Here is a 25,939-nt window from a genome sequence, read left to right on the forward strand (position 1 = left end):
TGATCCTGCCCCTAATCAAGATACTGCTCCAGTCGTCTCCGCTTCACCCACACCTTCCCCAGGTCTCGTCGGTCCAGCGACATTACCTCATCCACAATCACAACCACAACTTCGAACTGAAACACAAACACAATCATCACTAGCAACACGATCACAAGCTCCAGCACCTATACAAGCACCAACTCCTATGCCTTCAGCAGCATCGATGTCATCAATCACCACCCGACCTACTTCTTTGACACCTGCACAAATATCTACACCTGCATTAACAACATCGACCACACCAGTCACACCTCAAACAATAATCCCTCCTCTCAATGTCCCCCCTACGCCATCTACCAGTCGTCCTGATCGAGGTCGTTGGGGTCCGATCGAAACTCAACTTCCATCAGCCAATCCCACCCTACCTCCTTCCACCGAAATTCAACCGATAAACACCATTCAACCTTCTGTTCAGCCTCAAACGGCTGAACCCATTCCTCGTAGGACAGCAATGGGAATGCTCCGACGTGCATCCGATAATAATCAACCTCCAACACCTATCCCGCAAGGTCAATCGGCTGCCAGAAGCAGGTTCGCCCGATTCTTTGGTGGAGAAAGACAAACAGAACAAAGAGGTCCGAGTCCTTTGAGAAATGATAGTACGGGAAGTTCACAGACGGAGGAGCAAACGACTGGAAGTAGGTTGAGTATTTGGAGAGGAGGTAGATTATCACCTTCTGGGAATACAGGTTCAGTGTTGGGTTCGTCTGTAGGTTCTAGCGAAGGGAGTGGATCTGGAATGTGAGTTTTGGTCAAGGTGTTTGGTTCGTAGCGTAGCATGTAGCTTGTTGGTTCTAGGCGATTTTGGAACATAACACTTGCATGGTCTCTGGATACCAGCGACTGGGACCAATGATCTTTCGACCAGTCCTCACTGGCTAAGAGTACGAGTGCTCCACTGGGCTGAGTTGAGTACATACAGCGAAGTAGGGAAAGATGGAACTTGGAACTTTGTAGTTTATGCTGGCAAGTTCTGACGTGGGGCTCCGCAATTGCCACTCACCCCTCGCTTTCTTCTTTCCCGGTTCATATGTTCAAACTTTCCAACTCTTTTTTCCATTCAATCTCATTCTCAAGCTCCCCATTCCATCATATGACACACACAGAATGTTATCAAGACGTACAATCACATTAGCTCAACGTGGACTCCGAGTCAAACGTTCTTCATCTCTTCTCACTCCTATATCATCTTTCCTTCCCAAATCCTCCTTCTTCTCCCCCATCTACCCGTCTCTCTCAAACTCTACCGGTCATGCTGTCAGACATTACTCTCAACCTCCATCGGGTGGTAGTGGAATTAACAACAATGGTAGATTTGGAGGTTTCGGTGGAAATTCTTTCCCAGGAATGTCACAAGCTTCGACAGGAGAAACACTCAAAACTTATTCAATCGATTTAACTCAACTTGCAAAAGAAGGAAAGTTGGATCCGATCATAGGAAGAGATGATGAGATAAGAAGGACTATACAGATATTATCTAGAAGAACTAAGAGTAATCCTGTTTTACTTGGTTTACCAGGGACGGGTAAGACTGCTATATTGGAAGGTTTGGCAATGCGGATAGTCAATAAGGAAGTACCAGAGGTGAGTCAATTCACTCCTTATCCTATTCATTTCTCGTTTCTTCCCATTGTCTTCTCATAGTAATGCTGCCATCTCCCTCCTGTAATTGAGACTGCTATCCTGTAACTCACTTGATCATTCTTCTTGATTTCATTGGACATTCCATATCCAAATTCCCCCTTTTTTTCCTTGTCTTGAAGCGCGATTGTCACACACCGTTAGTTGTTGTATAAGATCCTCTATAACTTACTTGGACCATCTAATCTGGAGTGGTCAGTCTTAGTGTTACGTCTGATGATTTGACAGTGGAGTGAGACTGACGTTTCAGTCTCTTCATGGTAAACGTCTTTTGTCTCTGGACTTGTCTATGTTGCTTGCTGGGACTGGAGTCAGAGGAGAGTTCGAAAATCGTTTCAAAGCTTTGATCAAAGATATAGAGGAGGAACATGGGAATGTTATCTGTTTCATTGATGAACTGCATACTTTGTTGGTGAGTCCACCTACCTCCTTCTCACTATCCTGTTCCTCACCACTCATTATTTCGCAAAAGTCAAAACAATACTTATTGGAGTGGCATTCGGTGAGACTATAACGGTCACATGGCGTCGACACGACGTGGATATATGGTGACTGGCTGACGATAGAACCTCGGTAAAGCAGAAGGATCCATGGACGCAGGTAACATGATCAAACCAGCTCTCGCTCGTGGTCTTCAACTTGTGGGAGCTACCACACTCGACGAATATCGTAAGACTATCGAAAAAGATGCTGCTCTCCAACGACGTTTCCAACCTATCATGGTCAATGAACCAAGTGTAGAATCAACCATCTCCATCCTCCGTGGTCTCAAATCTCGTTTCGAAGTTCACTTCGGTGTTCAAATTGCCGATTCCGCACTTGTTACAGCTGCCGTTTATTCGGATAGATACATACCGGATCGTTACCTCCCTGACAAAGCCATTGATCTGGTGGATGAAGCCAGTTCCGCACTCAAACTCGCTCAGGAGAGTAGACCCACAGTTCTGGAAAAATTAGACAGAGAAATCGTGACGTTGGAAATCGAGCGAGAGTCTCTGAAAAATGAAGAAGATCAATTCTCCGTTTCTAGGTTGGAAAAGGTTGATGCGGAGTTGAAAGAGAAGAAAGCGGAACAACGTCGTCTGGCTGATCTTTGGACACAAGAGAGAGGAAGAGTAGCTGAAATCAAAGCTATCAAAGAGGTCAGTGGTTGTCTAATCTGCTTCCTTGACAACTATCATAGCTGACAAATAGCAAATCGAACAAGCCAACGTTGAATTAGAAGCCGCACAACGTAATGGAGAATTTGAAAAAGCTTCAAGACTCCGTTTCGCTACCATACCACAACTTCAAGCTAAACTTCCTAAAACTCAACCGGATCATTCAGAAGCAGCTTCAGATCCAGATAGTTTGGTCATACGTGATCGTGTCACCTCGGAAGATATAGCGAGTGTAGTAGCGAAATCAACCGGTATACCCGTTTATAATCTACTCAAAGGGGAAAGAGAACGTTTAATTCATATGGAAGAATCTCTCAAAAGTAGAGTTATAGGTCAAAATGACGTTATAAAATCAGTCGCCAACGCCGTCAGACTTTCTCGTGCAGGTTTACAATCACCTACTAGACCTTTGGCGAGTTTTTTATTCCTCGGACCGACCGGTGTGGGGAAGAGCGAGTTGTGTAAGAGTTTAGCAGAGTTTTTATTTGCGGATGAAAAAAGAGCTTTGATACAACTTAACATGAGCGAATTTCATGATAAACATACTGTTTCGAGGTTGATTGGTGCTACTGCTGGTTTTGTGGGATATGAAGAGTGAGTTAATTTTGGGTTTTGCTCCCCCATTAAAATTGTTCCAAACTAGTCATGGTGAGAAATTAGCTGATATACAGTGGTGGTCAATTAACCGAGGCGGTAAGGAGAAGACCTTACGCTGTGGTGGTGTTTGATGAAATTGAGAAAGCTCATCCTGTGAGTGGAAAAGATTTTATGGTATGAACTGGCTAATAGTGAAATAGGATGTGGCAAATATTCTATTACAGATATTAGAAGAAGGTGCTTTGTCAGATAGTCAAGGTAGATTGGTGAATTTCAAAAATACGATCATCTGTCTTACTTCCAATCTTGGTTCAGAGTGAGTATACGTTTGGTCTTCACATAATTCATCTCCTCCAACCACTCTTCCTCGGCACGCCCCTCCACTCTCAGTGATTCACACAGTGATATCTTGCTCGAAATCACAGGAGGGAACTGCCATCTTGGTGACATTGAAAGAACCAAGCTCATTGACTAGGGCACTATACGAACCCGGTGCTACTTCACCACAAGGTACTATCACCCCTGAAGCCCGAACTCAAGTTCTTCATTCCGTCGGACAATTCTTCAAACCTGAATTGATTAACCGTTTGGACGAATTATTGGTATTCAACAAACTCCCCCCTTCTGTCATTCTGGACATCGTGGCATTACGACTTACAGAGGTGCAAAGTCGGTTAAGCGGACGACGAATAACGTTGGACGTCAATGAAGAAGCTAGAGCTTGGTTGGCTCAAAAAGGTTATAGCGAACAATATGGTGCTAGAGCGGTGCAAAGGGTTATAAGGGATAAAGTTACTAGTCCTATCGCTGGAAGAATGTTGGAAGGGATTATCAAGTGAGTTCATCTAACCCTTTTCACTGATTCTGTCCCTTTTCCAAGTTAGAATCTCTGCTTCTACTCTCGACTCGTATCAAGCCCACTGCTGCAAAGAAGTAGGACGGGTCATGTGACTACCGGAATACCAGAACTCATATGGCTTCCATGCTGGGAAATGAGCATCCACAAAAGTTACACCTTGGCCATACACGTTAGCTGACAAATAGGGACGGCGAAATCGTCAAAGTGGAATTACAAAATAATGATATTATCATAACTTCAAGACGTGATCCCAATATCAAATCGGAGAACAATGGAGCCAATACCGATAGAATCGGTGAAGAGGCAAGGACACTTGAAACTTTGGACGAAGTGGAAGAGATTGAACCTGATGAAAGAAGGGAGTCCAGGGAATGGTCGTGAGACATGAGCTGGTTGATATGTTTGAAGGAGGGAACATTGTCCAGAGAGGATTTGTATGCTTGTAATTCACCATTCATATTTGCAATGCATCTTGAGTATCTGCTGTATACCGACTTGATTGAGTTTTGTACACTCTTAGTTCTCAGCTTTGAGTCATTGCTCTTCTTGTCCTACTATGATACATATCGCTGTTAACAATGAGACAATGAAGATGACGTCGATTGGATACCGCCAAGCGAACCGTGCGCTGTCATCTCTCACTTTTCATCCATTTCTCATCCACTTCCTTGTCTTCTCATTATATTTACCTGTCATCTTGACCCTTCTTATCTTGGACCACATTCTCAAGCAAACTATTGAAACTCTTGAACTTTTTGAACGCGATTATCATAAACATATAGTGACCATAGAAGAGTTTGAAGATCGGAAGGATGAAACATATTATGAAGTAAGTACAATAGTATGGAAAGTAAGCTGAAATCAGAAACAATCTCTCTTCTCACGCAGGTCAGAGAGATAACGACCTTGTTGTGGATCAGAACAATACTCCCCATTCGGACACCACCCCCGCTCAGGTGAGAAGCAATGACAGTGATGAGAAAGGTAAGGATGAAAGTCACAAGAAGCCAAAAAGAATTCATTGGCACATACCTCCTTCTTCAATCAAAGTCAAACCTCCACAACTTATCTCTCATCCTTCAACATCCAGAAACCAACACCATTTCTCCTCCCCCACACCCTCTATCCATCCTCATCATGAAGACACAGCGAATGTTCCTACGCTTGACCATATTCCAGCTGAAGATATTGTGAAAGAAACCAACGTCACTGGGCATTCCATCGAAGTGAAGAGGACGAATCATTGGTATATCCCTCCTTCTAAACCTCGTCCCACCCTTCTTCCACCACTATCGAAGAATATCGAAGATGGACCGACGAAGGAAGATGATAATGAGTATTCTACTGAGAAGACAAGAGTGGTGACAGTGGTGAATAAGCAGAAGTGGTGGGATGTTTATATGGATTTCTATCCTTCACACTCTTTGGGTGAGTTCATTAGTCAAGTGTTGAAGAAGAGCTAATAATTGCAAAAGATGTGGAAGAGAAGACGACGAAAAAGGAAGAGAATAGACTGTTGGATGATATTCTGGGTCGGCCGGATTTGTCGGGACTCAAGGGATTGTCCAAGATGAGGAAAGACGTGTCCGAAGATTACGGTGAGGAATCATCAAATGTGGTAAGAGAGGTAGTGTCCCCTTTTGACAAGAAAGCACCTTCCACAAGGCCTTCGGTGCGTAATCCAAGCGAACAAAGTCAGACTCGGACTTGTCTATCTCTCGAAATGACACCGACCTCCATTCCTCGCTTCCCACAATCCCTTAATAGTCTTCACTCAACGAGCGGGTCCCCTCCAAATAAGAGTCCACCTCCGTCTCAGGATACAGGTCTTGGACAACCCTCCCTCTTCACTCCCATCCTTCTTTCCTATCAACATTCCAACACGCTCACACCCAAAAACTTACCTTCTCAACCACCTCTCTCACTTCTGTCTACATTCCAAACTCCCCCTCGGCCCATCTCACGGTTCAAGCCTCTCACTCCAAACCGACAACCGAAACATCCCCTCCCCTCGTCGTCGATGATGCAAGACGATAAGCAGGGAAACGACTCACCCACTCCATGTGGGATTCTCACTCCTCCGAGACAACTAGGACTCAATCGTGCGTATCACAATACCCCACATCCCAAGCTCGGACAAACAAGGCGACTCTTCTTGTCGAGTTCTTCCCCCGTCGTCAGTCCTTCGCCTATCAGAAAATCGAATTTTGTTCTTTTGCCAAGTTAAGGAAAGACATGAACAATTTGATTCAATATATGATGTCGAATTCAAAACAAAATTTATATCTCCTACGCCCGTATCCCATGTCGCTCCATACCATATTCTTCGTTCATGTCGACGTGTTATCATCCATGTGGCTCCCAAGATCGGATTAGACCAGATTTTGTGTTTATATTTCTCTATATCCTCTTTTATTCTTGTGACGATGATTGAGAGTTGGGAACGGTATTGCAACTATACATATTATAATAAAGTTGTGAAGCGTTCTTGCGGTCATGTATCGACGAAGGTCAAATCATCGAAAGGAGAAACAAGTACGTCAGTCAAGTCAGTAAAGGAATATGTAGAGCGGATGCATAGATTTCTATAGGGGAATTTTTCGAATTAAAGTGGAACCATCTGATTGATGGGTGGGTTTAAAAGTGAATGATAGATATGAAAAAAATAAATGATATTATGACCTCCTTAAAACTTCTTCCTCCATCCATCATTCTACACATTTCTTTCAGTCCAAACTCCCTCTCGTGTCCTTTCTTCATCCCACCAGGACCGACCTACTATCACATAGTCTCCAAGATTTCAAAGAACCCAATTCACTATTTACACCAGAGGAGAAAAATAGAATCGAAAAGATGTAAGACTCGTACTGTACAGGAGAGGTATATGATTGAGATTTGGAATATGATTGAGATTTCCTTGTGATACCAAATTTAAACCCTCCCTTCTTGTCTCTTTCGTCCTACTCTCAAAACAGCCATTCCTTTGATACCCATAACACAAACTGTCCAACAGAAAATCAAAGAAGTAAGAGCAACAGTAAAGTTCAAAAAAGCCATCATATCATCCCATCCTGTTCTCATTGCCGCCCAAGTTATCTCTTCATCAGATAACATGAATACTATTCCACCTGCTGCGTAACCGAAAGAAGTGAGTAATTCGGTAGGTGGACGAGATGGTAGAGAAGATTCGATTGGAGGACGAACGAATAGGAAGAAATAAGTTAAGAATCTGAACGCTGATCCACCAGCTAGGAGGATACCCCAAAGGGAATGAATTTGAACTTGGAAGACGTAATCTTGATGATGGGCTGCCATTGCGAGACCGGTCTAAAAAGTTAGAAATGACTCATGGTTGTTCTTCATGAAGTGTGATCTTCACGATGATCTGTCATTGATGTAGTTGTGAGTGCTCAGAAGAAAGCACGTGGGGGACAAAGACAGAGGAGGGTAAATAGCGCATGAAGGGAACATGGAATGTGGTTAGACACGGCAAAAGAGAAGGAGATATGGAAACGCGGGGCGAGGCGAAAGGGAAAGGAAAGAGAGAACAAGAACAAGACTCTCACCACGGCGATGACTAATGCTGGAAGGGGATTGAAGGAGAATGAATAACTGGGAGGATCTGCATCCCCATTTTTACCCACAACTGAAGCTAGTAATTTTTTGACCCGAGAGGATTCGAGGAACATTCCCATAAGACCGGCAAACCAGAACCTAAAGTATGAGTCATTATCTCATTATTCACCCTCAACAGCGACGAAAGGTAAAGTAAAGGGATGGGTGTTGACACGAAGGTTAAAAACATAAAACCAGAAGCAGGGTCAGTCTGAGTAAATGGGGGAGAATTGAGGTTCATGGATAATTGAGGATTCTGAGGTGCGTGAAATTATGATCAGGACAGAGGTTTTGAAAGAAGTTACTCACATGACCGCAATGGAGATATGCTGGACTTGTTTGACAGTATAAGGATCACCCTTCTGAGCACCAAATCTTTCCATCCACGTGTTGGTGATACCATATAAGAAAATGACAAAACATTCTATCATCTCTGCTGAGGGACCAGGAGAAGAAGGACGACGATTCCATGCCCAACCAAGATCGGCATAGGCACCTAAGTATCGTGCGAACGTGAGAACTCCGTAACTTATAGTCAGCACAAAGTCCGACGTATGGCCCAACCCTTTATGTATCCTCCTGTCTGAACAAGACGATCTGCGAGATGTGCCCTGTAATTGCTAACAGCACTTATGAAGAGTTGTGAGGTTGAGGGGAAGTACATCGCTACATAGAAGGAAATTAAATAGACTCACCCAAAAAAGATTGAACCCTTAATTAGATGTGCCAAACATGTATTGATCAAACCCGCTCTGCACATACCCTACATCCTCAGCATAATCCAACGAAATGAAAAATGTCGAACTCACCGTATACGTCGCTAAACCAGATAACAAACACACATACGCAATGACCACCTGTGTCCTTCTCACCCAAGTAAGAAGTATTTCTCCAGATCTTCTCAACCCAATTTTCCTTTCAGATCGATTCCACACTGGGCTATCTACGCCATCGATGATATCCCCTTCGCGGTCTTCATGCATGTCATACGCTCCTCGACCTGAAGGAGTAGGTTTACGAGGATGTTCAAAATCACGATTAACATCGTACGCCCCTCTGCGGGAAGATTTATGTTGTTCATATGCATATGTGGATGCGGAGGTAGGAGGAGTATCATGAAGTGTCCCATCGGAAGCTGCAGAATTTGTCGAATTTGTGGAAGTTCTGGACGGAGCTGACATGTGACGGAAAAGAAGAGAAGTACGTGGAGGTCGTCTTCCTATCGGTTGAGCTGGAAGAGTTTCTTCTTCTTCTCCCTCATCTTCGTCGTCATCACCGACAGCGAACAAAGCGACAGGTGGACTAGGTGGTTCGTGGTTCTCTTCTTCACGATCTCCCTCATGAAGGTCATCAGCAGAGGTGTAACCTATCATTTCATACCTGCTCGCATGATGTTGATCGGGTTGATCATCTCCTCGCAAGACATATTGGACTAGGGAAGTCCAGTTACGTTCGGGGGATTTATAGTAGGCGATCGCACGTTTGATTAGACCGAGGGAGTCGAGAACAGCTAAAGAGATGGAGAGGAGAAGGAGAATATTGCCGAAACCACCATGAACAGAACCTTCATATCTTATCGATTAGCATCAACACCAAAGAGATTCGAAAAGAAGCCTTGACATACCGATTGGGCGTAGCAGCCTTGTAAGCGAGACCCGCCAGCCATCCGAGAGTAGCGATGCCGATGAACACCGCGTTGATGAGATAATGAGAAGGATGACCAGCTGAACGTAATGCCAAACCTGAAGAAATCAGTCTGAAATCCCAAACGCCCCGCTCTCACCCCACAGTCTGAAATGAGATTCTTCTACCCACCCCTGAATAAGTGATTTTAAGGTCCGGAGAGGAACGAGGCAATAAAAAAGATAGACGACGTACCGATCGGCAACGCGCCAAAGTAAGCAATTACCATACTCGCAACATGTACCAACATCAATCCACCATGTCTCTCCGTCTGTTCTGTATCCCAACTCTCATCAAATTCTTCCCCAAAGATGGCTGAATCGGAATCGAGACGGAAATCAGCAGCGAGGTATGATGGAGGGAAATGATGCCAGTGATGTATACTGACGTCGTCGAGTACGACCTTTGGAGCCTTATGTGATCCGTGTTCATGTGAGTGAGGTTCGGGTGGTAGAGCGGGGGTCATGGTGGGTAAAGAAGGCGAAGTGAGGGTGATGGAGAGAACATCTGAGATGGGTGAAGATGATGATTCATGATCATCGTGATTGGCGATGGGGGAGACTTCCATGTCCATGTCATCATCGTGGAGATCATGATTATGAGAGTGTTGTCTGAGAGCGATGACCGGTACGACTTTCGCTGCTTCTGCTAACTGAACATGCAGCTGCAAGAAGATTAGAGTGAGTGTGATGACGTAGGATGATCGGGAGGGCAATCGCATGGGTGGCAAAAAACTTTCTGAACGCCGAGTAGAGGTGGAATGAACAGTTGGGAAAGATTAATGAGGAGATGAGTGGGAAGGTAGAGGGGAAAGAGATGGGGGACAAGAAAAAGTGTCAGATATGTCAAGATGCAATCAAAGGATCAGCAAGTTTGAATCGGTAACAAGTCGGAGTTGACCAGTAAGGCAATGCGAAGTGACTTTTTGTTGCTGACTCATACAACCAAGTGATGAGAACAAAAGTACGGATATTCTTCCTCCTGTCCGTCCCTGAGGATGCTGTACTGCTGGGGCACTACTTGGCCTATGACTTCCGCTTGCCGAAGTTGTGCGATACTTTGTGGGCCACGCATCCCCCGCTCGTCTCTCGCCATCGTTTCCCCTCCACAATCACCCAATCAAACTTTTTTGACTCAGCAGTCCTACGGCCTACGTACAGTGCCTGAAGCCGACTCCGAGCTTGTCCGATTGCGGCCGAGCTATCGAGAAGGGCTTCTCCTGATGAATCCATTCTCTAATTTCGTTAGCTCCTTTTATGATTTGTGTATGCTCTGACACACGACGGACGTCTTATCTCAACATGCTTATGCGTGGAAGCATTGGGAAGAGTCAAAGCTCAATCCTTCAATTGTTGCATCTTCGATCTTTGACACGCGGCGAGCCATCAGTGGCGGCGGCATGCGGCACTAGATTAGAGATTAGACCGTGCACCCTGAGAGTTCTCGGGCCTAGACTAGCGAGCAGCTCGGTCATCGGCCACGACTGCAAAGTGAGAGAGACACGAGGCGGCCCTCGCCGTCATCAGACCATCGTCCGCTCTCCTCTCGGATTACGAGTAGGCGTAGTGGCAAGTGGCATGCCAGGTAGGGAGAATAGACGTGTTGCGCGATCCACATTCCCCCGAATCGTCGACCAAATAAAAGCTTTCATTCGTAGCTAGTGAGATCGAGAATCATGATACTATCTACCATATCCACGACGACTCCCTCTTCATACGTCCCGTGGATCCTTCTCTCGTCTACATCCCCCGAGTCCCAGAGCCAAGAATCCGCTCCCTTGGCAGCGACTTGGCATCCGTCTCGGGCACGTTCATATTCTTTTCTTCCTTTCCATGCTCTGCCTCTGCCTTTCTTGCTAGCCATGGCATGATATCCATATCAAAGGCTGTCGACGCTTGACGGACTTGTATTGATTCGGCTTCAGGTTGGTTCAGAGGTACATACTTACATCCTTCCTTCTTAGGCTCCTTTTTCGTTGGTCGTCAACCTTTCCCTCCCCTACGCGCGCCTACGCACTATCTGGTATACATTCCCCTCACCTCGCATGTACGTACCCGTCCGCTTCCATCTAACGTCTAGTAGCGCGTATAGTATAGTACGAGTATGTGGCTTTGAATAGGCGTGAGAGATTCTCGCTTGTACAGGCTAAAGTACTTACATGTACATGGGCGCGTAAAAGATCGGCTTTAGTCGGTTAAACTGGTATTATTACGTAATTAGTCGCGAAGAAATCTCTTCCGTCTCCAGTGGATCTTTTTCCCAGCTCAAAATTAGTTGACTACTACTTGTTCTATCACAGTTACTTTAGCTTATTGCCCTCTTTACTTCGTGTCCTGCCCTATTGGTCTGTGTCAACGTAAAACAGTTCGGACTATAGAGAAGGCGAAGAAGACGAATTGAATCGTAATATCCATCAACAGACGAATTCGACACAAAGGACGAGCTCTCTTCGGCTCTCAAAGTGCGATGATCCTGCCCTGTGACGAATTATAGCCACAGCTTTTTTTTTCTTAACAAAACTCGTCATCCCCTCAACCTCAACTTCGCGGTCAGATCTGAAAGGAGAAAAGTGGTCTTCTTTCTCTATTCTTCTTACGACAAAATTCAATTTTTGTGATTTGATTCAAACGTTGAACATCCTTAAAAAAAAGAATCAGCAGAAATGACCTCTGCCGCTTACGCTTCCATCAAGCTTTTTGCAGGTATGTCATCTTTTTGTCTTTCCCCTGACAGATCATTCTCGACCAAATGATAACGTTCAACACGTGTAAGCTCATGGTGAGAGGGTAGAAGGATAGAGAAATAAATGAAGTGGAGAGATTGACCATCAGGTACTTCACATCCTGAACTCGCACATCTCATAGCAAAACGGTAAGCTCATTGTATTTGTCTTTGACAGAGCTTACAGATAGATTAGGTATACCATTAGCACGTGCAACAATCTTACAACCACCCTCTGGCGAGACAAAAGTAACAATCACAGAGAGCGTAAGGGATTATGATGTTTATATACTCAACACTGTACGTTCATCATCAACATCAATCGATGTTGCAGTTGATGGAGTAGGGTGCCGGAGCTGTGAACACATCATTGATGGAATTATGCATCATGATACATGCTTGCAAGGTGAGTTTGTCGTTGTCATTCTATCACTCTCTCTCAAAACGGGTTGACACACTCGGGACCCAGCAAATTTTAGGGTGGTCAAAAGTTCCTGGGAATTCGGATCAGATCATCAGTCCACAGATCTTCGGTCATTGTATCCACATAGGGCGTCTAACTGTAAGGCGTGAGCAGTACTTCCATGACGGCATAGATAACTAGCTTGGACGAGATACGACAAATAGTAGAAGTTGAGATTGACCACTTAGATCGCTTCGGCTCGTCGTATAACAGCTATCATACCGCATTTCCCTTACGCTCGACAAGACAAGAAAGATAAATCTCGTGCACCAATAACGGCTAAATTAGTCGCCAACATGCTCCGTGAAGCCGGTTGTGATCATGTCATCACTATGGACCTTCACGCTTCGCAAATCCAAGGTTTCTTTGATGTTCCGGTGGATAATTTATATGCGGAACCTAGTATGGTGCATTATATCAGGAATAATATCGATGTGAAGAATTGTGTCATCGTCTCTCCAGATGCTGGGGGAGCTAAGCGGTGAGTTTCTGTCACTTGTTTCAGCTATTCATGTCTTTCACGTCTGTCCTGAGCTATACATTTCCGTCCTTTTCTTATCTAGTCACTTCTTACCGTCTCATGACGGCTCATATAGCTCCATTATCTGCGTGTACCCCTCCTCGCAGATCACTAAGGCCGAGTGAAACGTACTCACTTTTGACATTATTGTCAGACTTCCAGAAACTTGGGCCTCACACGACGAAGGGGAGAGAAAGAGAAATAGATTTCACGACTCACTCCAGGGCTACATCCATAGCCGACAGACTAAACGTCGAATTCGCTTTATTCCATAAAGAACGTAAAAAAGCAAATGAAGTTTCCCGTATGGTCCTAGTCGGATCAGTCACTGGTAAAGTAGCAATATTGGTAGATGACATGGCGGATACATGTGGTACTTTAGGTCTAGCAGCTCGGAATTTATTAGAAGCTGGAGCTACTAGAGTTTTCGCTTTCGTAACTCATGGTATCCTAAGTGGACCAGCTATAAAGGTCATCAACGAAAGTGGAATGGAAAAGTTGGTAGTTACCAATACTATACCTTTGGCGGATAAACAATCGGAATGTGGGAAGATTGAAGTTATTGATGTTAGTCATGTGTTGGCGGAGACTATTCGTAGGAGTCATTTTGGGGAGTCTGTGGTGAGTATGGTGTTTCGTTGTTTCCTTACCTCACTCCTTTTTGCCGATTGCGTGTTCAAAGTGGTTTCGATCATCTCTTCTCACTTGTGATCGTTGAGTGGATGACGATTGCTGCACTGATCAAGTGGTGGTCGTCGTCGTCGTCATGGCTGGAATGCTGGCTGGGTTTAGGAGGATTATTAGTAGAGGTCTGAAACGACGCTGACAATCTAGTCATATCTCTTCCACGAAGTTCCTTTCACCAACGGTACTGAGTAATCTTCGATATCAGGAGATTAAGAGTGCAATGATGTAAGGGACAGTTGTACATAAAGGTAGAATAACGTGTCATGCCATTTTATATTCTACTTAAGAGGTTGTGCTCCTGGAGTAAGCAGTCAGCGTACTTCACTCGAGTGACGAGTAAGAATACAATTAAAGTCCAGACTGTATTCCAACGGTGCTCTTCGTTGGCACAAACTGTATGTCGGTGAGAAAAAAGTCTTACAACACTAAATACTCTTCACAACCATATCAAAAGCTTCATACAGTCCATCTCTTTTTCCCAATCTATCATCAGCCTCACTCATCAGGGAAACACTTACAAGTTATTATGATCACCATCTGGTACATCATGAACATTCAACTTTATCCCTTCTTGACTTAAAGCTCGATTGAGCCATACTATCATCAGCTCCAATCTGCCATTGACCCAAACTTGATAGATATCCAACTTTGCACCATCTCCCGAGAGACTTTCCGTAGAGTGAACATTATAAGTTTACGACAATGTGAAATTACTAACATTGCCCAGGTCGAGGAACCATAGCATCTTGTAAACCCCACCAAATATCCACCTTCAATACATTTGCTTGTCTAGGTACTGCGTCACTTGGAGAAGGAGGACATTCTTGAGGTTTTTGTGTACTAGGTGAAGAAACGATCCTAAAGGCTAGAGAAGATATTGTCCGTTCAAACCATTCGTATCCTGTATTGCTACCTCTGTTCAGACATAGAAGGTGATCTGATACGTTAAGGAAATACTTCACGTCTGGGTGGTTGAAGATGAAATAAATTTACCTTGTCCCATTCCTCTTAACTCTTCAGCTTGACAGTATTTCATCATTGTCTGGTGGTCAGGTCTCTTCAATATGAGTTGGGTATGAGTATTTTTAAAATGAATCGATGATGACAGTGTACCATAAACTGTGCCAGTCAAAATGCCTAGAGAGGACAGAGAGAGAGAGAGGAAGGTGTCATGAGCGAAATAAAGACTCAAGGATATGAAGTAAAGAATGGAGAAGAGAAGGAAAAGAACTTACACAAGACAGACAACATTGGTCACCAAAGTCCCCCCAATCAGATCTCCTTTCCACCTCGACTTCTTCCTCAGGCTCCTGTACCACAGCATCTTCCGACCGATAAAGAAGACGGGTTAAGGAAGTAGTCTTGTTTGACAAAGATTCCCAGAGGGTTGAAGCTGATTTCCCTATCCGAGTGAGGTGAGGTATCTGAAAAGTCAACCCGTGTCATAAGACTTCGACCGACTAAACCCCTCACGTCGTGGGAAGGCCGACGGATCTCACGCTTGTAGCAAACTACGAATTGGGAGAGATGTGATGTTGACGGCGAGTGTTGAAGGGGACTACAAGTGAAGAAATTAGGGAAAACTCACAGTGAAATGTTGAGTCTTAATAAGTCCCGTTGGGATATAACTAAGATAAGATCGATACCAATCTGGATGATCTGGAGGTAAAGGTGGTGACCAGGCTGAGATGAGATAGAGGTGTGGTGGAGGTGATAGGATCGTTTGAAAGATTTCTGGGTGATGTAAGAGAAGGTGAAGAGCGTAGCTGAAAAATCAACAATCATCCAGATTCCAGATTTGCAACTACATTCTCGAGAGAAAGAGGCACGGAAATTGGAAGTTGAAGGGAGTGCAGGGATCAAGTGGAGATGAAGAGACAACTCACTAGATCCCAGCTGAAGCTGCTATGAGATGTGATAATTTGATCTTCAAATGTTCGAGGACAGAAACCATCATTTCTCATCGTCAGTAATCTTATTCGTGTTCATCTCTCAGTGCAGAGTCTTTGTGGGAGAGTCGGTGAGAACTGACCACATGTGAGACGAATACGATCTTGGAGTGGAACAACAGGAGTCGCTCCTATTCCCGGACGATCTACGACAATGGCTCTGATACCGTACGAGCTACATATAGGATCTGATATGAGTTCACGAGCTGATGGCCGTCTTGTCTCCTCTTATCAATCTACCACACTAAGCTCATTTGAGAAAAAGGGGGATAAAAAGAGGGATGGAAAGGCAAGCGAGTGGTGTAAGAGGGGCCTAGGACGGAGGTGGCGATAAAGAAGGTGAGGTACGAGAAGTGAACAGCTGCAGAAGAATGTTGATAGTTTACAGAAGGAGAAGGTGGAGTAAGAAAAGCTCACCCACCCTGCGGTACGGCCAACCACCTGGAAGCTCCAGCAGGCATCAGAAACAACACTGGTATCCCATCTGAATCGCCTAGCTGAGCGTAAGAAACCCGGAGACCTGTACGAGGACATTTGATGATTGAGGAGAACTTCCTCTGGGCGAGGTATCCCAATGGATCTGACTGTCTGAGCTCTGTTTCCTCAGACTGTGACATGTGAAGAAAGATGAATGAAGGAACGTGTGGAATGACAACTCCGGAATGTATGGAGACACCCTCCACCGGCACCGGCTTCGGCCGCATCACCTTGGACAAGTGATGAGGACAACAGTTGCTATGTCGTATATATAACAAACAATCACAAGACATCTTAGATCCTACAACAGGGGCAAGAAAGAGATGAATGTGAGGCGATAGACCATTTCCCAGATACACACTATCATAACTTCGCTCTTTTCGACACGCCTTCCTCCTCCCCCAACACACCGCCTTCTACCAAACCCTTCTCCCTTCCCTTACTGTCCACTCTCATCACCCCCTCCTGCAGAGTCGTCGCAATTAAAACTCCCCTCTGAGTATATATGGTACCCCTCACCACACCTCTACCACTCCCAACATCAGCTAAAGCACTTTCCATCACGTGTAATAAAGGTTCATCTGCTCGAAACCTCTCTGGGAAAGGGTAGAAATGAATGCTGTGATCGAGTGAAGCTAGCATTCCCAATCTGGGTGAGGAAGCTCTTGAAAGACCAACGGAACGGGCGGCCGTTCCGATGAATTGGAAATCCGACATGTAAGCTATCATGATCTGTAATCAATAAGTCGCTAATTTCAGACGAGTCCGCGAAGGGGGAAAGAAGGACTCACCTTGATGATCTCTTCACTGGGTTCTTCCCCAGGTCGTAGACGAGCTTTGAGCCATAGCATTCTCACACTCCTATCCAGTTCCACATCTCCTCTCTTCCCTTTACGTCTAGCGACAGTGAGACTGACGGGAGATTCTCGACGTTCCTACTGATCAGCTGATGGAGGGGATACCTTTTACAAGCTAACCTTTATATACTCTTCTAATGCTGTCCGGTATTTTCCAACAATAGCTGATCCTCGAGTGTCCAATACCCTCTGCCATCTATTCTCTTCTTCCTCGCTTTCTTCCCATGCGACGATATCATCCGGACCGGGTATTTGGAAACGGGGTTGAAAGCTTGGTATTCTGCTTGATTTACGGCGAGACTTATTTTGCTCAATAGACCCTTTGTTTGTCAGAGAGAAACGCAGAGAATGAGACATCTTGACTTCATCTTCCGGGGAGATTGATTCTTGCCTCGATGAGGGGAATTTCTGGCTGATCTGGGGAGATGGGGGAGAGGTGTAACTTGCAATGAGAATGAAAACCACTTTTTCACTTTGCTTCGCTTTCACTAAACGAGTCGAATAACTTCGTCCGTCTCTCACTTTCTCCACCAAGTAGTAAATGTGAGTATCGGCTGCTGCAGGAAGAACGAAGTAACAATGTTGACTGTGGAGTCCCAGTGAAGGGGCGACGGTATGACCAGCAGCGGACAGAGCTTGAGCGATGACTTGACCTCCGAAGACTCCCCGGGCTCCGCAGGGTAACCAAAGGGATTGAGAGACGTATTCGTCCGGAGTATGGGACTTGACGGCAATAAAGTCCGTCAATGAAATTTGAGGGGTCATAACGACCAGCCTGCGGGCAGCTGCTAGCGGCTGAAAAGTATACACAAATAGTGAAGAAGTCAAGGGATGAAAACGTGAGCCAAGTTTAAGAAATTCGAGGAGGAAGGGTTGAACCCGGTTAAGTTGACAACCGAATAGCCGGTCGTTTCCGCCGGCAGTGGAGGTTAGTGGATGGTGGAGGCCCATGCGCATTACCCCCTCCCCCCATCCTTCCCCACTCCCCCCCCCTTCTCAACTGCTGACCTTATACTCGGGAGTCATGTGGGGCATTTTAAATGCTGCATTGTATCTTCTCCCAGCCACGATAACCAAATGGCACACAGAAGATCAGCAAACCCACTATGAGCCTCTTCGGCCCACCTACCGTGGCCCGCTGGCTGACGGTGGTCTCGCCTGGACACAAGCCTTCAAGATGGCGCGAGACGTAGTGGCCAATATGACCATCCTGGAGAAGGTCGGGCTCTCCCTACTCTTCCGAAATGAGCTGATGTCCAGGTCAATCTGACAACAGCCGTTGTAGGCCCATGTCAAGCCAATTCGGGCGGTGTCCCCAGACTCGGCATTCCCGGTCTATGTTTCAATGATGGACGTGAGCTTGAATGTTCTCTGCGCGACGAGCAGAGCTTAGCCATGTAGCCTCTGGACCTCGGTACACAGATTTTGTCACTCAGTTTCCCTCCCCATTCACCGCTGCGGCGTCTTTCGACAGAGATTTAATCGAGGAGAGAGCTATCAGGATCGGGGGAGAGTTCGTAGGGAAGGGTATCAACGTCGAATTGGGTCCGATCACTGGAGGTCCTCTCGGAAGATCGTGAGTAAAGTTAGTCTTGAACTCATATTCAATCATTGATGTTTGATACCGTCAAGCTGAGGAGTTTGGAGGTCGTTTTGGCGATACTGACGATCAGACCGTTTGCCGGGCGGAATTGGGAAGGTTCATGAACTTATATTGCCCCCAGGCTTGTCACTGACAGGCAGGATTCTCACCCGATCCTTACTTATCCTCCACCATGTCATTCTTAACCGTCCGTGGAATGCAATCATCCGGTCTGATCACTTGTGCGAAGCATTACTTCCTATACGAACAAGAACCCGTTTGCACTGGTCCCGTGGTGGACGGAGGACGTACAGACTGTCATGACGTGTCCAGCGAGGTTGATGGTGGGTCAAGGGCTTGACGACGTAGTTTGAAGCTGAAAACCGAGATAAGACGGTACATGAATTATATCTTCCAAGCTTTGCAGAGGCTGTCCGAGCAGGTACGGGAAGTGTCATGTGGTGAGCTGTGCCTTTTTCATGTGACGTTCAGCTGACAGACCGCTCGTATAATCGTATCAATGGAACGGCTTCGTGTCAGAGTGACGACTCGATGAACAGACTTTTGAAAGATGAGCTGAATTTTCAGGGATTGTAAGCTATCAGATTGCTTGAGGAATGCTGCTTATCAGATAGCGTGTTGGTGGGATTGATATTTATTTATGCCGAAGCCAACTGAGATCTAGAGTGATTTTGGCGCCGCGCACTCTACAGTCCCTTCCGCTCTTGCTGGCATGGATATGGAATTGCCTGGCGAGTATTTCTGTAAGTCGTCAGGTATCTTGACAATGACGATGTTGATAATTCGAGATGGTCGGCGACTTTACGACGCCGTCCTTCTGGGAGAAGTCCCAATGTCTAGGCTGGATGATATGGCGCAACGGTATATTTAAGATTGAGTCAAGTACTCGTGTCTGATTCTCAGAATCCTGACTCCCTACTTTGCTCAAGGCCAATACAGAGAATATCCTGCCGTCAACTATCAAAAATACAATCTTCGCGATTCTGTCGAGGTCCACGGTATGACATTTCGCAATCTTCACATCAACAACAAGGGTGACAATCATCTGCTTGCCCGCAAGATCGCAGCCGAGTCCACAGTGTAAGCTATCTGAGTCAGCCATTCCGCCAGCTCACATTTCCAGCATGTTGAAGAATTCCGGTGTTTTACCTCTTAACGGAGTGAAGAGAATTGGTATCTTCGGGACTGATGCGGATTACCCTGCTACCATGAGCGGATGTGGTCCTGATTTATTCTGCGGTGTTGCTTCAGATCGATGGTATTGGAATGGTACGGTCACCATCGGTGGTGGATCCGGAGCGGCTTATGCAGATTATATCGTGGGTCATCCCTCTCTCTCTCACTGACGAGTCCGAGTATGAGAAGGAGAGGACGAATGCTGACACGTAAGGCGGCTCCACTCGAAGCGATTTCTCTCCGTGCTCGTCGTGAAGGTGCTCGTGTAGATTATGTGTTACAGGACGACCCAGCTCACTTCGGTGCAATGTCATGGATCGCTTCTCAATCGGAAGTCTGCCTGGTGTTCGTCTCCCTCTTCTTGGTCGAAAGCTGGGACCGAGAAAATCTGAGGCTCGATAAAGGAGGGGAAGAGTTGATTAAACACGTTGAAGGTTCTTGTGCGGGAGAAGTGGTGGTTGTGCTTCACATAGGAGGTCAAGTGGTCATGGAAGACTGGGTAAGTTCTTCCTCTCAAGTGTCTTGATCTGTATTCTTCATCATGTCTCTTGTGACGGTGAAGTGAGACGAGATTGTGGTTGATTTTCAGATCGACCTCCCGAATATTGGTGCCGTCCTGTTTGCTGGATATTCTGGTCAGTCAACTCCTCTACCTCAATAAGTAGCTAATGAGTAGGTCAGGAAACAGGCAACGCAATCGTGGATGTTCTCTGGGGGGATGTCAATCCTTCTGCCAAGGTACGCACCCTTCACTACAGAGTAACTCGAGAGCTAATGTCAAGCTGCCATTCACGATAGGTCGAATGGCTTCTGATTGGCCGACTGGCAATATAGTCCGTGACATGTCACAATCTACCAAGGATATCCCTCACTCGCCCCCCAATGGGAAGAGAGAGACGTACCCTCGTTCTGTGTTCTCAGAAGGAACCGCTATCGATTATAAGTGGTTCGACAAATGGTCAATCGAACCCAGGTTTGAGTTTGGCTTTGGTATGAGGTAAGTTCTTAGGGCTTTTCTTATTTCATTCGCCTCATTCTCACTGATATCTCGCGATACAGAAGTGCTCCATCGCGATACCTTATGTCCCGTCTTCCCACCCATGGTGAACTATGTACATAAGTGGCGGTCGAAACCTCGACTACGTTTTCTCACCCTCCTGAGCCAGTTCTGGAGTCTGATTATATCCACTGCGACGGTCGTTGACGACTAGCTATACATCATTCGAGCTTTCCTATCTGTCTTTGTCGGAGGAATATCGACCACAAAGTGACACTATACAAAATACCAACGAGCGATACGAAGGCTCTGCAGATCTGTATGATATTCTGGTACGTTATCCGTTATCACCTATCCTATATACTGAGAGCAGTATGTAGCTCGGGTCAAGGTGACCAATATCGGGAAAGTTGCAGGTGCGGCCGTTCCACAGTTGGTAAGTCTTTCTCTTTATCTCAGAATGAAGCTGAAAGGATAGTATATGTCATTTCCTTCTTCCGAACCTGATCAACCGCCAAACCATCTGAGGGGATTTGCGAAACCTTCCCTTATCCCTGGTCAAGCGACCGTGGTGGAATTCCCCTTAGTAAGTGTTTCTCACAAACCCTTTCCCATGCTTCGGTAATACTGTCTGTGATCGCGGTTTGATCGAACAATACCTGCACCAAGGACGTACAGATCCGCTGCTTATAATCTTCTGACACTGTGGCGAGATCGGTCGAGACAGAGCTGTTCGAAACGGCATCCAGCAAGGGCGATGCTAATCTCACAGAGAAAGAAAGATCTCTCCGTTTGGGATGTGGAAAGACAATTATGGCGTATCCCACATGGTGTCTTCACATTCCGAGTGGGACAAAGTAGTCGGGATCTGCCGCTGGTGTTGGAATCTCGGATAAAATCACGGTAGACGTATGGCGCCGACATTTACAAAGGAGGAACATCTCTTTGGGGGACATGAACATTTGGAACATGATGAACATTGTGCTTTCTTCAAGCTGTATTTGAAATGTGCCATGATTTATTACATCTTCAGAAGCGAAATGCATACGTACAGTACCGTCTCGGAACATGCAGGGGTTGGTGAAAACAAAAGGAGACTGTACAAGAGGATGACAAGAAGGTGGAATCACGCCCAAACTTGATCAGGACCGACGAGTATATCTCTCCCGTTAGATCGAACATAACGCGATGTGGTATCCCTCGGCATGGACTTTCGCATATCTGTGATCAGTCTTCCAGCCGCCATCCAAACTAGTATAATGACAGATCTCCTGGAGAGGGAAGTCAAAGGTGTGTAGGAGTATAAACGACTCACCAAATCCATCCAATTCATCTGGAGAAGAAACCTCTTCAATCGATTGATAATAACTATCTTTCAGCTTTCCCCTTCACAGATCTTTGCCCTGGAACCTTCGAAATTTCATTTAAAACTCACTTTTGTACCCTTCTAAAAACACTATAACCTAATCTTTCATACATCTCCACAGCTCTTACATTATTACATCTAACAAAAAGGTCTACAAACCAAGCATTAACAGCATCCCGCATAACGTAAGAACTCTCTTTCGGAGGAGAAAAAGATGATTCGATAGGATTCGCCGTTCCTATAGGATCTTGAGATTGAGATTGAGGTTGAGATTGGTCATAAGATTTCTGTGTTGATTTTGATCCTGGAGTGAGAGAGTTTTGTGAATTAGGTATATTTGGTAATCCTGTAAGAGGGTTTATACCTGATGATTCAGATATCGATGGATCTGAATAATTTGATAAATCGGAAGGATCTTGAGGACCTGCTAAACGTTCTAATAGTGACATGAAAATTTTGGCTATACCCATTCCTCGATATTCGGGAGCTACGGACATTGCTGTTAAGTGAACGTGATGTTGAGGATCGGGAGGTGGTGGTTCATGTTTTCCCAACACTGATATTAGCTTTTCTTCTGGATTGACCATCAACACCCTCATATGATATCACACGATCAAAAGGTAGTGATAATAGGTGGTTGGATAAGGAATGAGTTTGGTGGTGAACATGCATATGAATATAAAAATTCATGGAAAAAAAAAACAAGTGAAGAAAGAGAAAAAAAGAACTTACTGTATGCTTTAATGCCACCGTCAGAAGCACTTACTGCTGTAACGCAGAAATCAGGCCATTGAGCGAGGTATGAAGAATAGTATCCTGAATGATACTGGAATTTCAGCTAAACGATACCTTTCATGACACCGATAGCTACCATATTTAACAACAGATGCAAGCTCCCATGAAACTCTGCGCCATCGACTACCAGAGATATCTGAGGTTCTAATCATCTGTGTAGCCTTCAAAAGGTGGAATGGAGGAAGGTAAGGAGGAGAAAGGGAGAAAGAGAACTCACCGTAGCTGTCCAAGGATCAACGTTGACTTTGTTGAAATGTAAGATATCCGTAGCTTGAAAAGGACGGACGATAGACATATCTTGCGTCTCACTCTCTCACTTTATTCCTGAATGTCTACCGTTAAGGTTGATGGAGTGAGAATACAATATCAAGAGTACTAGTGCCCTTCATACCCATCCATGCTCCGGGTGGCAGCCCTGCAGCTTCCGACGGAAACAAGAGAGAAACCCGACGATCAACCTCGGCCGTCAGTTTCGGCCACTTCCCCACTACCACTCTTTCTTTCTTACTCTTCTCATTCACACCATGAAGTCCCAGGTGTACATAAGAAGGTTACATACCATCAACCCAAGACACTCTATCTTGAACATCCATCCCCATATTCAATTAGTACCCCGCAACTCACCGATTCCTCGATATTTCATCAGACACAACTCTTCCTTCCCTCCTACAGACTTTCGATCTTCCCCCAAACCCGACAAAACTCCAGCTCCGAATGAAAAGACCACAGATAAATCCACTGCGCAACCAGAAACCAAGAGAGAAAAGAAAACATTTCGTCAACAAATATCTGCCGCTTGGGCCACTCCTACCAAATGGTACCCTATCCCCGTGGCGTTAGGAGCTGTTGTTCTGTTAGCTGTTCAATGGCGTAAACGAGTGAGAGGAGAGTTAGAAGTGGAGTCTCAAAGAGAAGGAGCTGTTGTTAGGTCTAAAAGAAAGGTTGATGGTCCTTGGCAGGTGAGTCTTGGAGTGAACTTCGATTTATTCTTTTTGAGGGCGGTGGGAACAAGACAGATTAGATCGAAGGGCGGATCCGCCCATGTGACACATTTTCGACCAAAGTGAGAAGGAAGAAACATAGAATATAGAGAGAGAACAGGAAGGGGGGAAGTAATAGAAGAGAAATGGTGGGGAAAAGTGGAACAAGTATGGAGCTGATGAAATAGGTAAGAGTATTAGGTGCTCTTCCACTTCGATCTTTATCTCAATTATGGGGTTACCTCAACTCTTTAGTCTTACCAGTATGGTTCCGTCCCACTGGGTTCAAGATATACGCTTGGATATTCGGATGTGATTTGGAAGAATGTGTTCCTGAGGATTTGACTCAATATGCTAGTCTTGGAGAATTCTTTTATAGGGAATTGAAAGCTGGTGTCAGACCCATTGCGGATGCTCCTATGGTAAGTCATACTCATCTCTCTTCTTATGCTTTCTAACATCCCCATGAAACTTTCTTTCCAAGCCTGCCTTCTTATTCTCTCATCCCTTACAGGATGCACTATCCATGGTCCTTGATTCTTGGGGCTATGGAGTGGTTGAGTGGGAAATTCTGAGTTGAGCTCAATGTGATAGGTATCCCCCGCCGATGGTCGTGTTTTACATTTCGGTCAAATACTCGATAATCAAGTAGAACAAGTCAAAGGTTTAACCTATTCATTGGACGCTTTATTAGGTTCTGAATCATCTGCTCATGGTCCTTCAACATCATTACCACCTTCTAGTAGTTCATCAGAAGTTGTCGATCATACACATTTCGCAGAAATAAACGATATATCTTATTCCCTTTCTGATTTACTCGGCACTTCTTCCTCTTCCTCCCCTTCTTCCTCTTCTTCAACTTCAAACGGATCACAATATCAAGATGAAAATCAAAATCAAAATCAAAATCAAGGTCAAATACAAGTACCTGATCCTTCTTTACCTTCTGGACCAGGAGGTGAATCTGATGCTTCTCATTATCAACCCGGTGGAGATTTATCACATGATACTTCCGTTGCAGTTTCACTCGGTTCTAGCGCATTATCAAATCTTACCACATCAAATTCTCATTCTTTACCTTCTTTAAACTCTGATAACTCTTTATATTTCTTAGTGATTTATTTAGCTCCAGGTGATTATCATAGATTTCATTCACCAGTACCTTGGGTAGTTGAACGTAGAAGACATTTCACAGGTGATTTATTTTCAGTTTCACCTTATATCGCCAATCGTTTAAAAGATTTATTCGTTTTAAATGAAAGAGTAGCTTTATTAGGTAGATGGAAATACGGTTTCTTCTCTATGGTACCTGTTGGAGCTACCAACGTGGGAAGTATTCGAATTAATTTTGATGAAACTTTGAGGACAAATACTAGAAGAAGAAGTCATCCTGCTCATACTTTTACAGAAGCGGTTTATGGGAATGCTTCAAAAGTTTTAGGAGGACAACCTTTATTGGCTGGAGAAGAAATGGGTGGTTTCAAATTAGGTAGTACTATCGTTTTGGTTTTTGAAGCACCGAAGGATTGGGAGTTTACTGTTAGACCGGGTGATAAAGTTAAAGTTGGGCAAGCGTTGGGTAAGTTTGATGGGGAGAAGTGAAAGGTAGGGGAAGATGGTACGAAATTGATTTGGAAGAACTTTATGGATGATTATCGTTGTTATCATTTGTAAGAAGAAATGACAGAGGTCACGGAGGAAGAGGGTGACAGAGATAGATGATGGGAAGAAGGCCAAATGGGAAAGAGCCG

General features: G+C 45.0%; 8 protein-coding genes across 8 annotated transcripts; 4 read left to right on the forward strand and 4 right to left on the reverse strand.

Annotated features, from left to right (window-relative positions):
* Nucleotides 1–275: 275 nt before the first annotated feature.
* On the reverse strand, nucleotides 276–841 carry TREMEDRAFT_71949 (uncharacterized protein). The gene has a single exon (XM_007005834.1). It carries the CDS (start codon nucleotides 820–822, stop codon nucleotides 553–555), a length of 270 nt encoding a protein of 89 aa, XP_007005896.1. The 5' UTR covers nucleotides 823–841; the 3' UTR covers nucleotides 276–552.
* A 548-nt stretch (nucleotides 842–1,389) lies between these two features.
* TREMEDRAFT_69276 (uncharacterized protein) lies at nucleotides 1,390–4,680 on the forward strand (the record flags this gene model as incomplete). The annotated part of the gene is made up of 8 exons (XM_007005835.1): nucleotides 1,390–1,626; nucleotides 1,934–2,095; nucleotides 2,250–2,825; nucleotides 2,878–3,437; nucleotides 3,515–3,593; nucleotides 3,641–3,756; nucleotides 3,916–4,275; nucleotides 4,485–4,680. 8 exons carry the CDS (start codon nucleotides 1,390–1,392, stop codon nucleotides 4,678–4,680), a joined length of 2,286 nt encoding a protein of 761 aa, XP_007005897.1.
* Nucleotides 4,681–7,230: 2,550 nt separating this feature from the next.
* On the reverse strand, nucleotides 7,231–10,063 carry TREMEDRAFT_69277 (uncharacterized protein; the record flags this gene model as incomplete). Its single annotated transcript, XM_007005836.1, has 7 exons — nucleotides 7,231–7,626; nucleotides 7,866–8,013; nucleotides 8,224–8,442; nucleotides 8,610–8,677; nucleotides 8,724–9,486; nucleotides 9,539–9,656; nucleotides 9,793–10,063. 7 exons carry the CDS (start codon nucleotides 10,061–10,063, stop codon nucleotides 7,231–7,233), a joined length of 1,983 nt encoding a protein of 660 aa, XP_007005898.1.
* A 2,196-nt stretch (nucleotides 10,064–12,259) lies between these two features.
* TREMEDRAFT_63433 (uncharacterized protein) lies at nucleotides 12,260–14,180 on the forward strand (the record flags this gene model as incomplete). The annotated part of the gene is made up of 7 exons (XM_007005718.1): nucleotides 12,260–12,299; nucleotides 12,429–12,468; nucleotides 12,510–12,618; nucleotides 12,665–12,724; nucleotides 12,970–13,262; nucleotides 13,526–13,922; nucleotides 14,136–14,180. The coding sequence occupies 7 exons, from the start codon at nucleotides 12,260–12,262 to the stop codon at nucleotides 14,178–14,180; spliced, it is 984 nt and encodes a 327-aa protein (XP_007005780.1).
* Nucleotides 14,181–16,819: 2,639 nt separating this feature from the next.
* TREMEDRAFT_16478 (uncharacterized protein) lies at nucleotides 16,820–17,985 on the reverse strand (the record flags this gene model as incomplete). Its single annotated transcript, XM_007005546.1, has 3 exons — nucleotides 16,820–17,146; nucleotides 17,206–17,349; nucleotides 17,392–17,985. Coding segments are annotated over 3 exons (1,065 nt in total), but the record flags the coding sequence as incomplete, so codon positions are not given.
* Nucleotides 17,986–18,635: 650 nt separating this feature from the next.
* TREMEDRAFT_69280 (uncharacterized protein) lies at nucleotides 18,636–21,954 on the forward strand (the record flags this gene model as incomplete). The annotated part of the gene is made up of 15 exons (XM_007005837.1): nucleotides 18,636–18,847; nucleotides 18,945–18,970; nucleotides 19,015–19,197; nucleotides 19,242–19,306; nucleotides 19,346–19,446; nucleotides 19,541–19,617; nucleotides 19,663–19,735; nucleotides 19,778–19,954; nucleotides 19,998–20,193; nucleotides 20,265–20,549; nucleotides 20,833–21,047; nucleotides 21,262–21,379; nucleotides 21,421–21,483; nucleotides 21,526–21,633; nucleotides 21,820–21,954. The coding sequence occupies 15 exons, from the start codon at nucleotides 18,636–18,638 to the stop codon at nucleotides 21,952–21,954; spliced, it is 2,034 nt and encodes a 677-aa protein (XP_007005899.1).
* Nucleotides 21,955–22,173: 219 nt separating this feature from the next.
* On the reverse strand, nucleotides 22,174–23,552 carry TREMEDRAFT_44672 (uncharacterized protein; the record flags this gene model as incomplete). The annotated part of the gene is made up of 5 exons (XM_007005642.1): nucleotides 23,426–23,552; nucleotides 23,146–23,239; nucleotides 22,483–22,969; nucleotides 22,363–22,415; nucleotides 22,174–22,268 (listed from the first exon to the last, which is right to left on the reverse strand). Exons 1-5 carry the CDS (start codon nucleotides 23,501–23,503, stop codon nucleotides 22,174–22,176), a joined length of 807 nt encoding a protein of 268 aa, XP_007005704.1. The 5' UTR covers nucleotides 23,504–23,552.
* Nucleotides 23,553–23,718: 166 nt separating this feature from the next.
* Nucleotides 23,719–25,790, forward strand: TREMEDRAFT_44677 (uncharacterized protein; the record flags this gene model as incomplete). Its single annotated transcript, XM_007005643.1, has 3 exons — nucleotides 23,719–24,167; nucleotides 24,377–24,610; nucleotides 24,783–25,790. The coding sequence occupies exons 1-3, from the start codon at nucleotides 23,733–23,735 to the stop codon at nucleotides 25,788–25,790; spliced, it is 1,677 nt and encodes a 558-aa protein (XP_007005705.1). The 5' UTR covers nucleotides 23,719–23,732.
* Between the last annotated feature and the right edge of the window lie 149 nt (nucleotides 25,791–25,939).

This window comes from Tremella mesenterica, assembly GCF_000271645.1.
Source record: "Tremella mesenterica DSM 1558 unplaced genomic scaffold TREMEscaffold_8, whole genome shotgun sequence".
Taxonomy (NCBI): Eukaryota; Fungi; Basidiomycota; class Tremellomycetes; order Tremellales; family Tremellaceae; genus Tremella; species Tremella mesenterica.

Excerpts from the sequence above, each read along its gene's own strand:
- TREMEDRAFT_71949 (XM_007005834.1), bottom strand. The coding sequence starts at position 822 with ATGCTACGCTACGAACCAAACACCTTGACCAAAACTCACATTCCAGAT.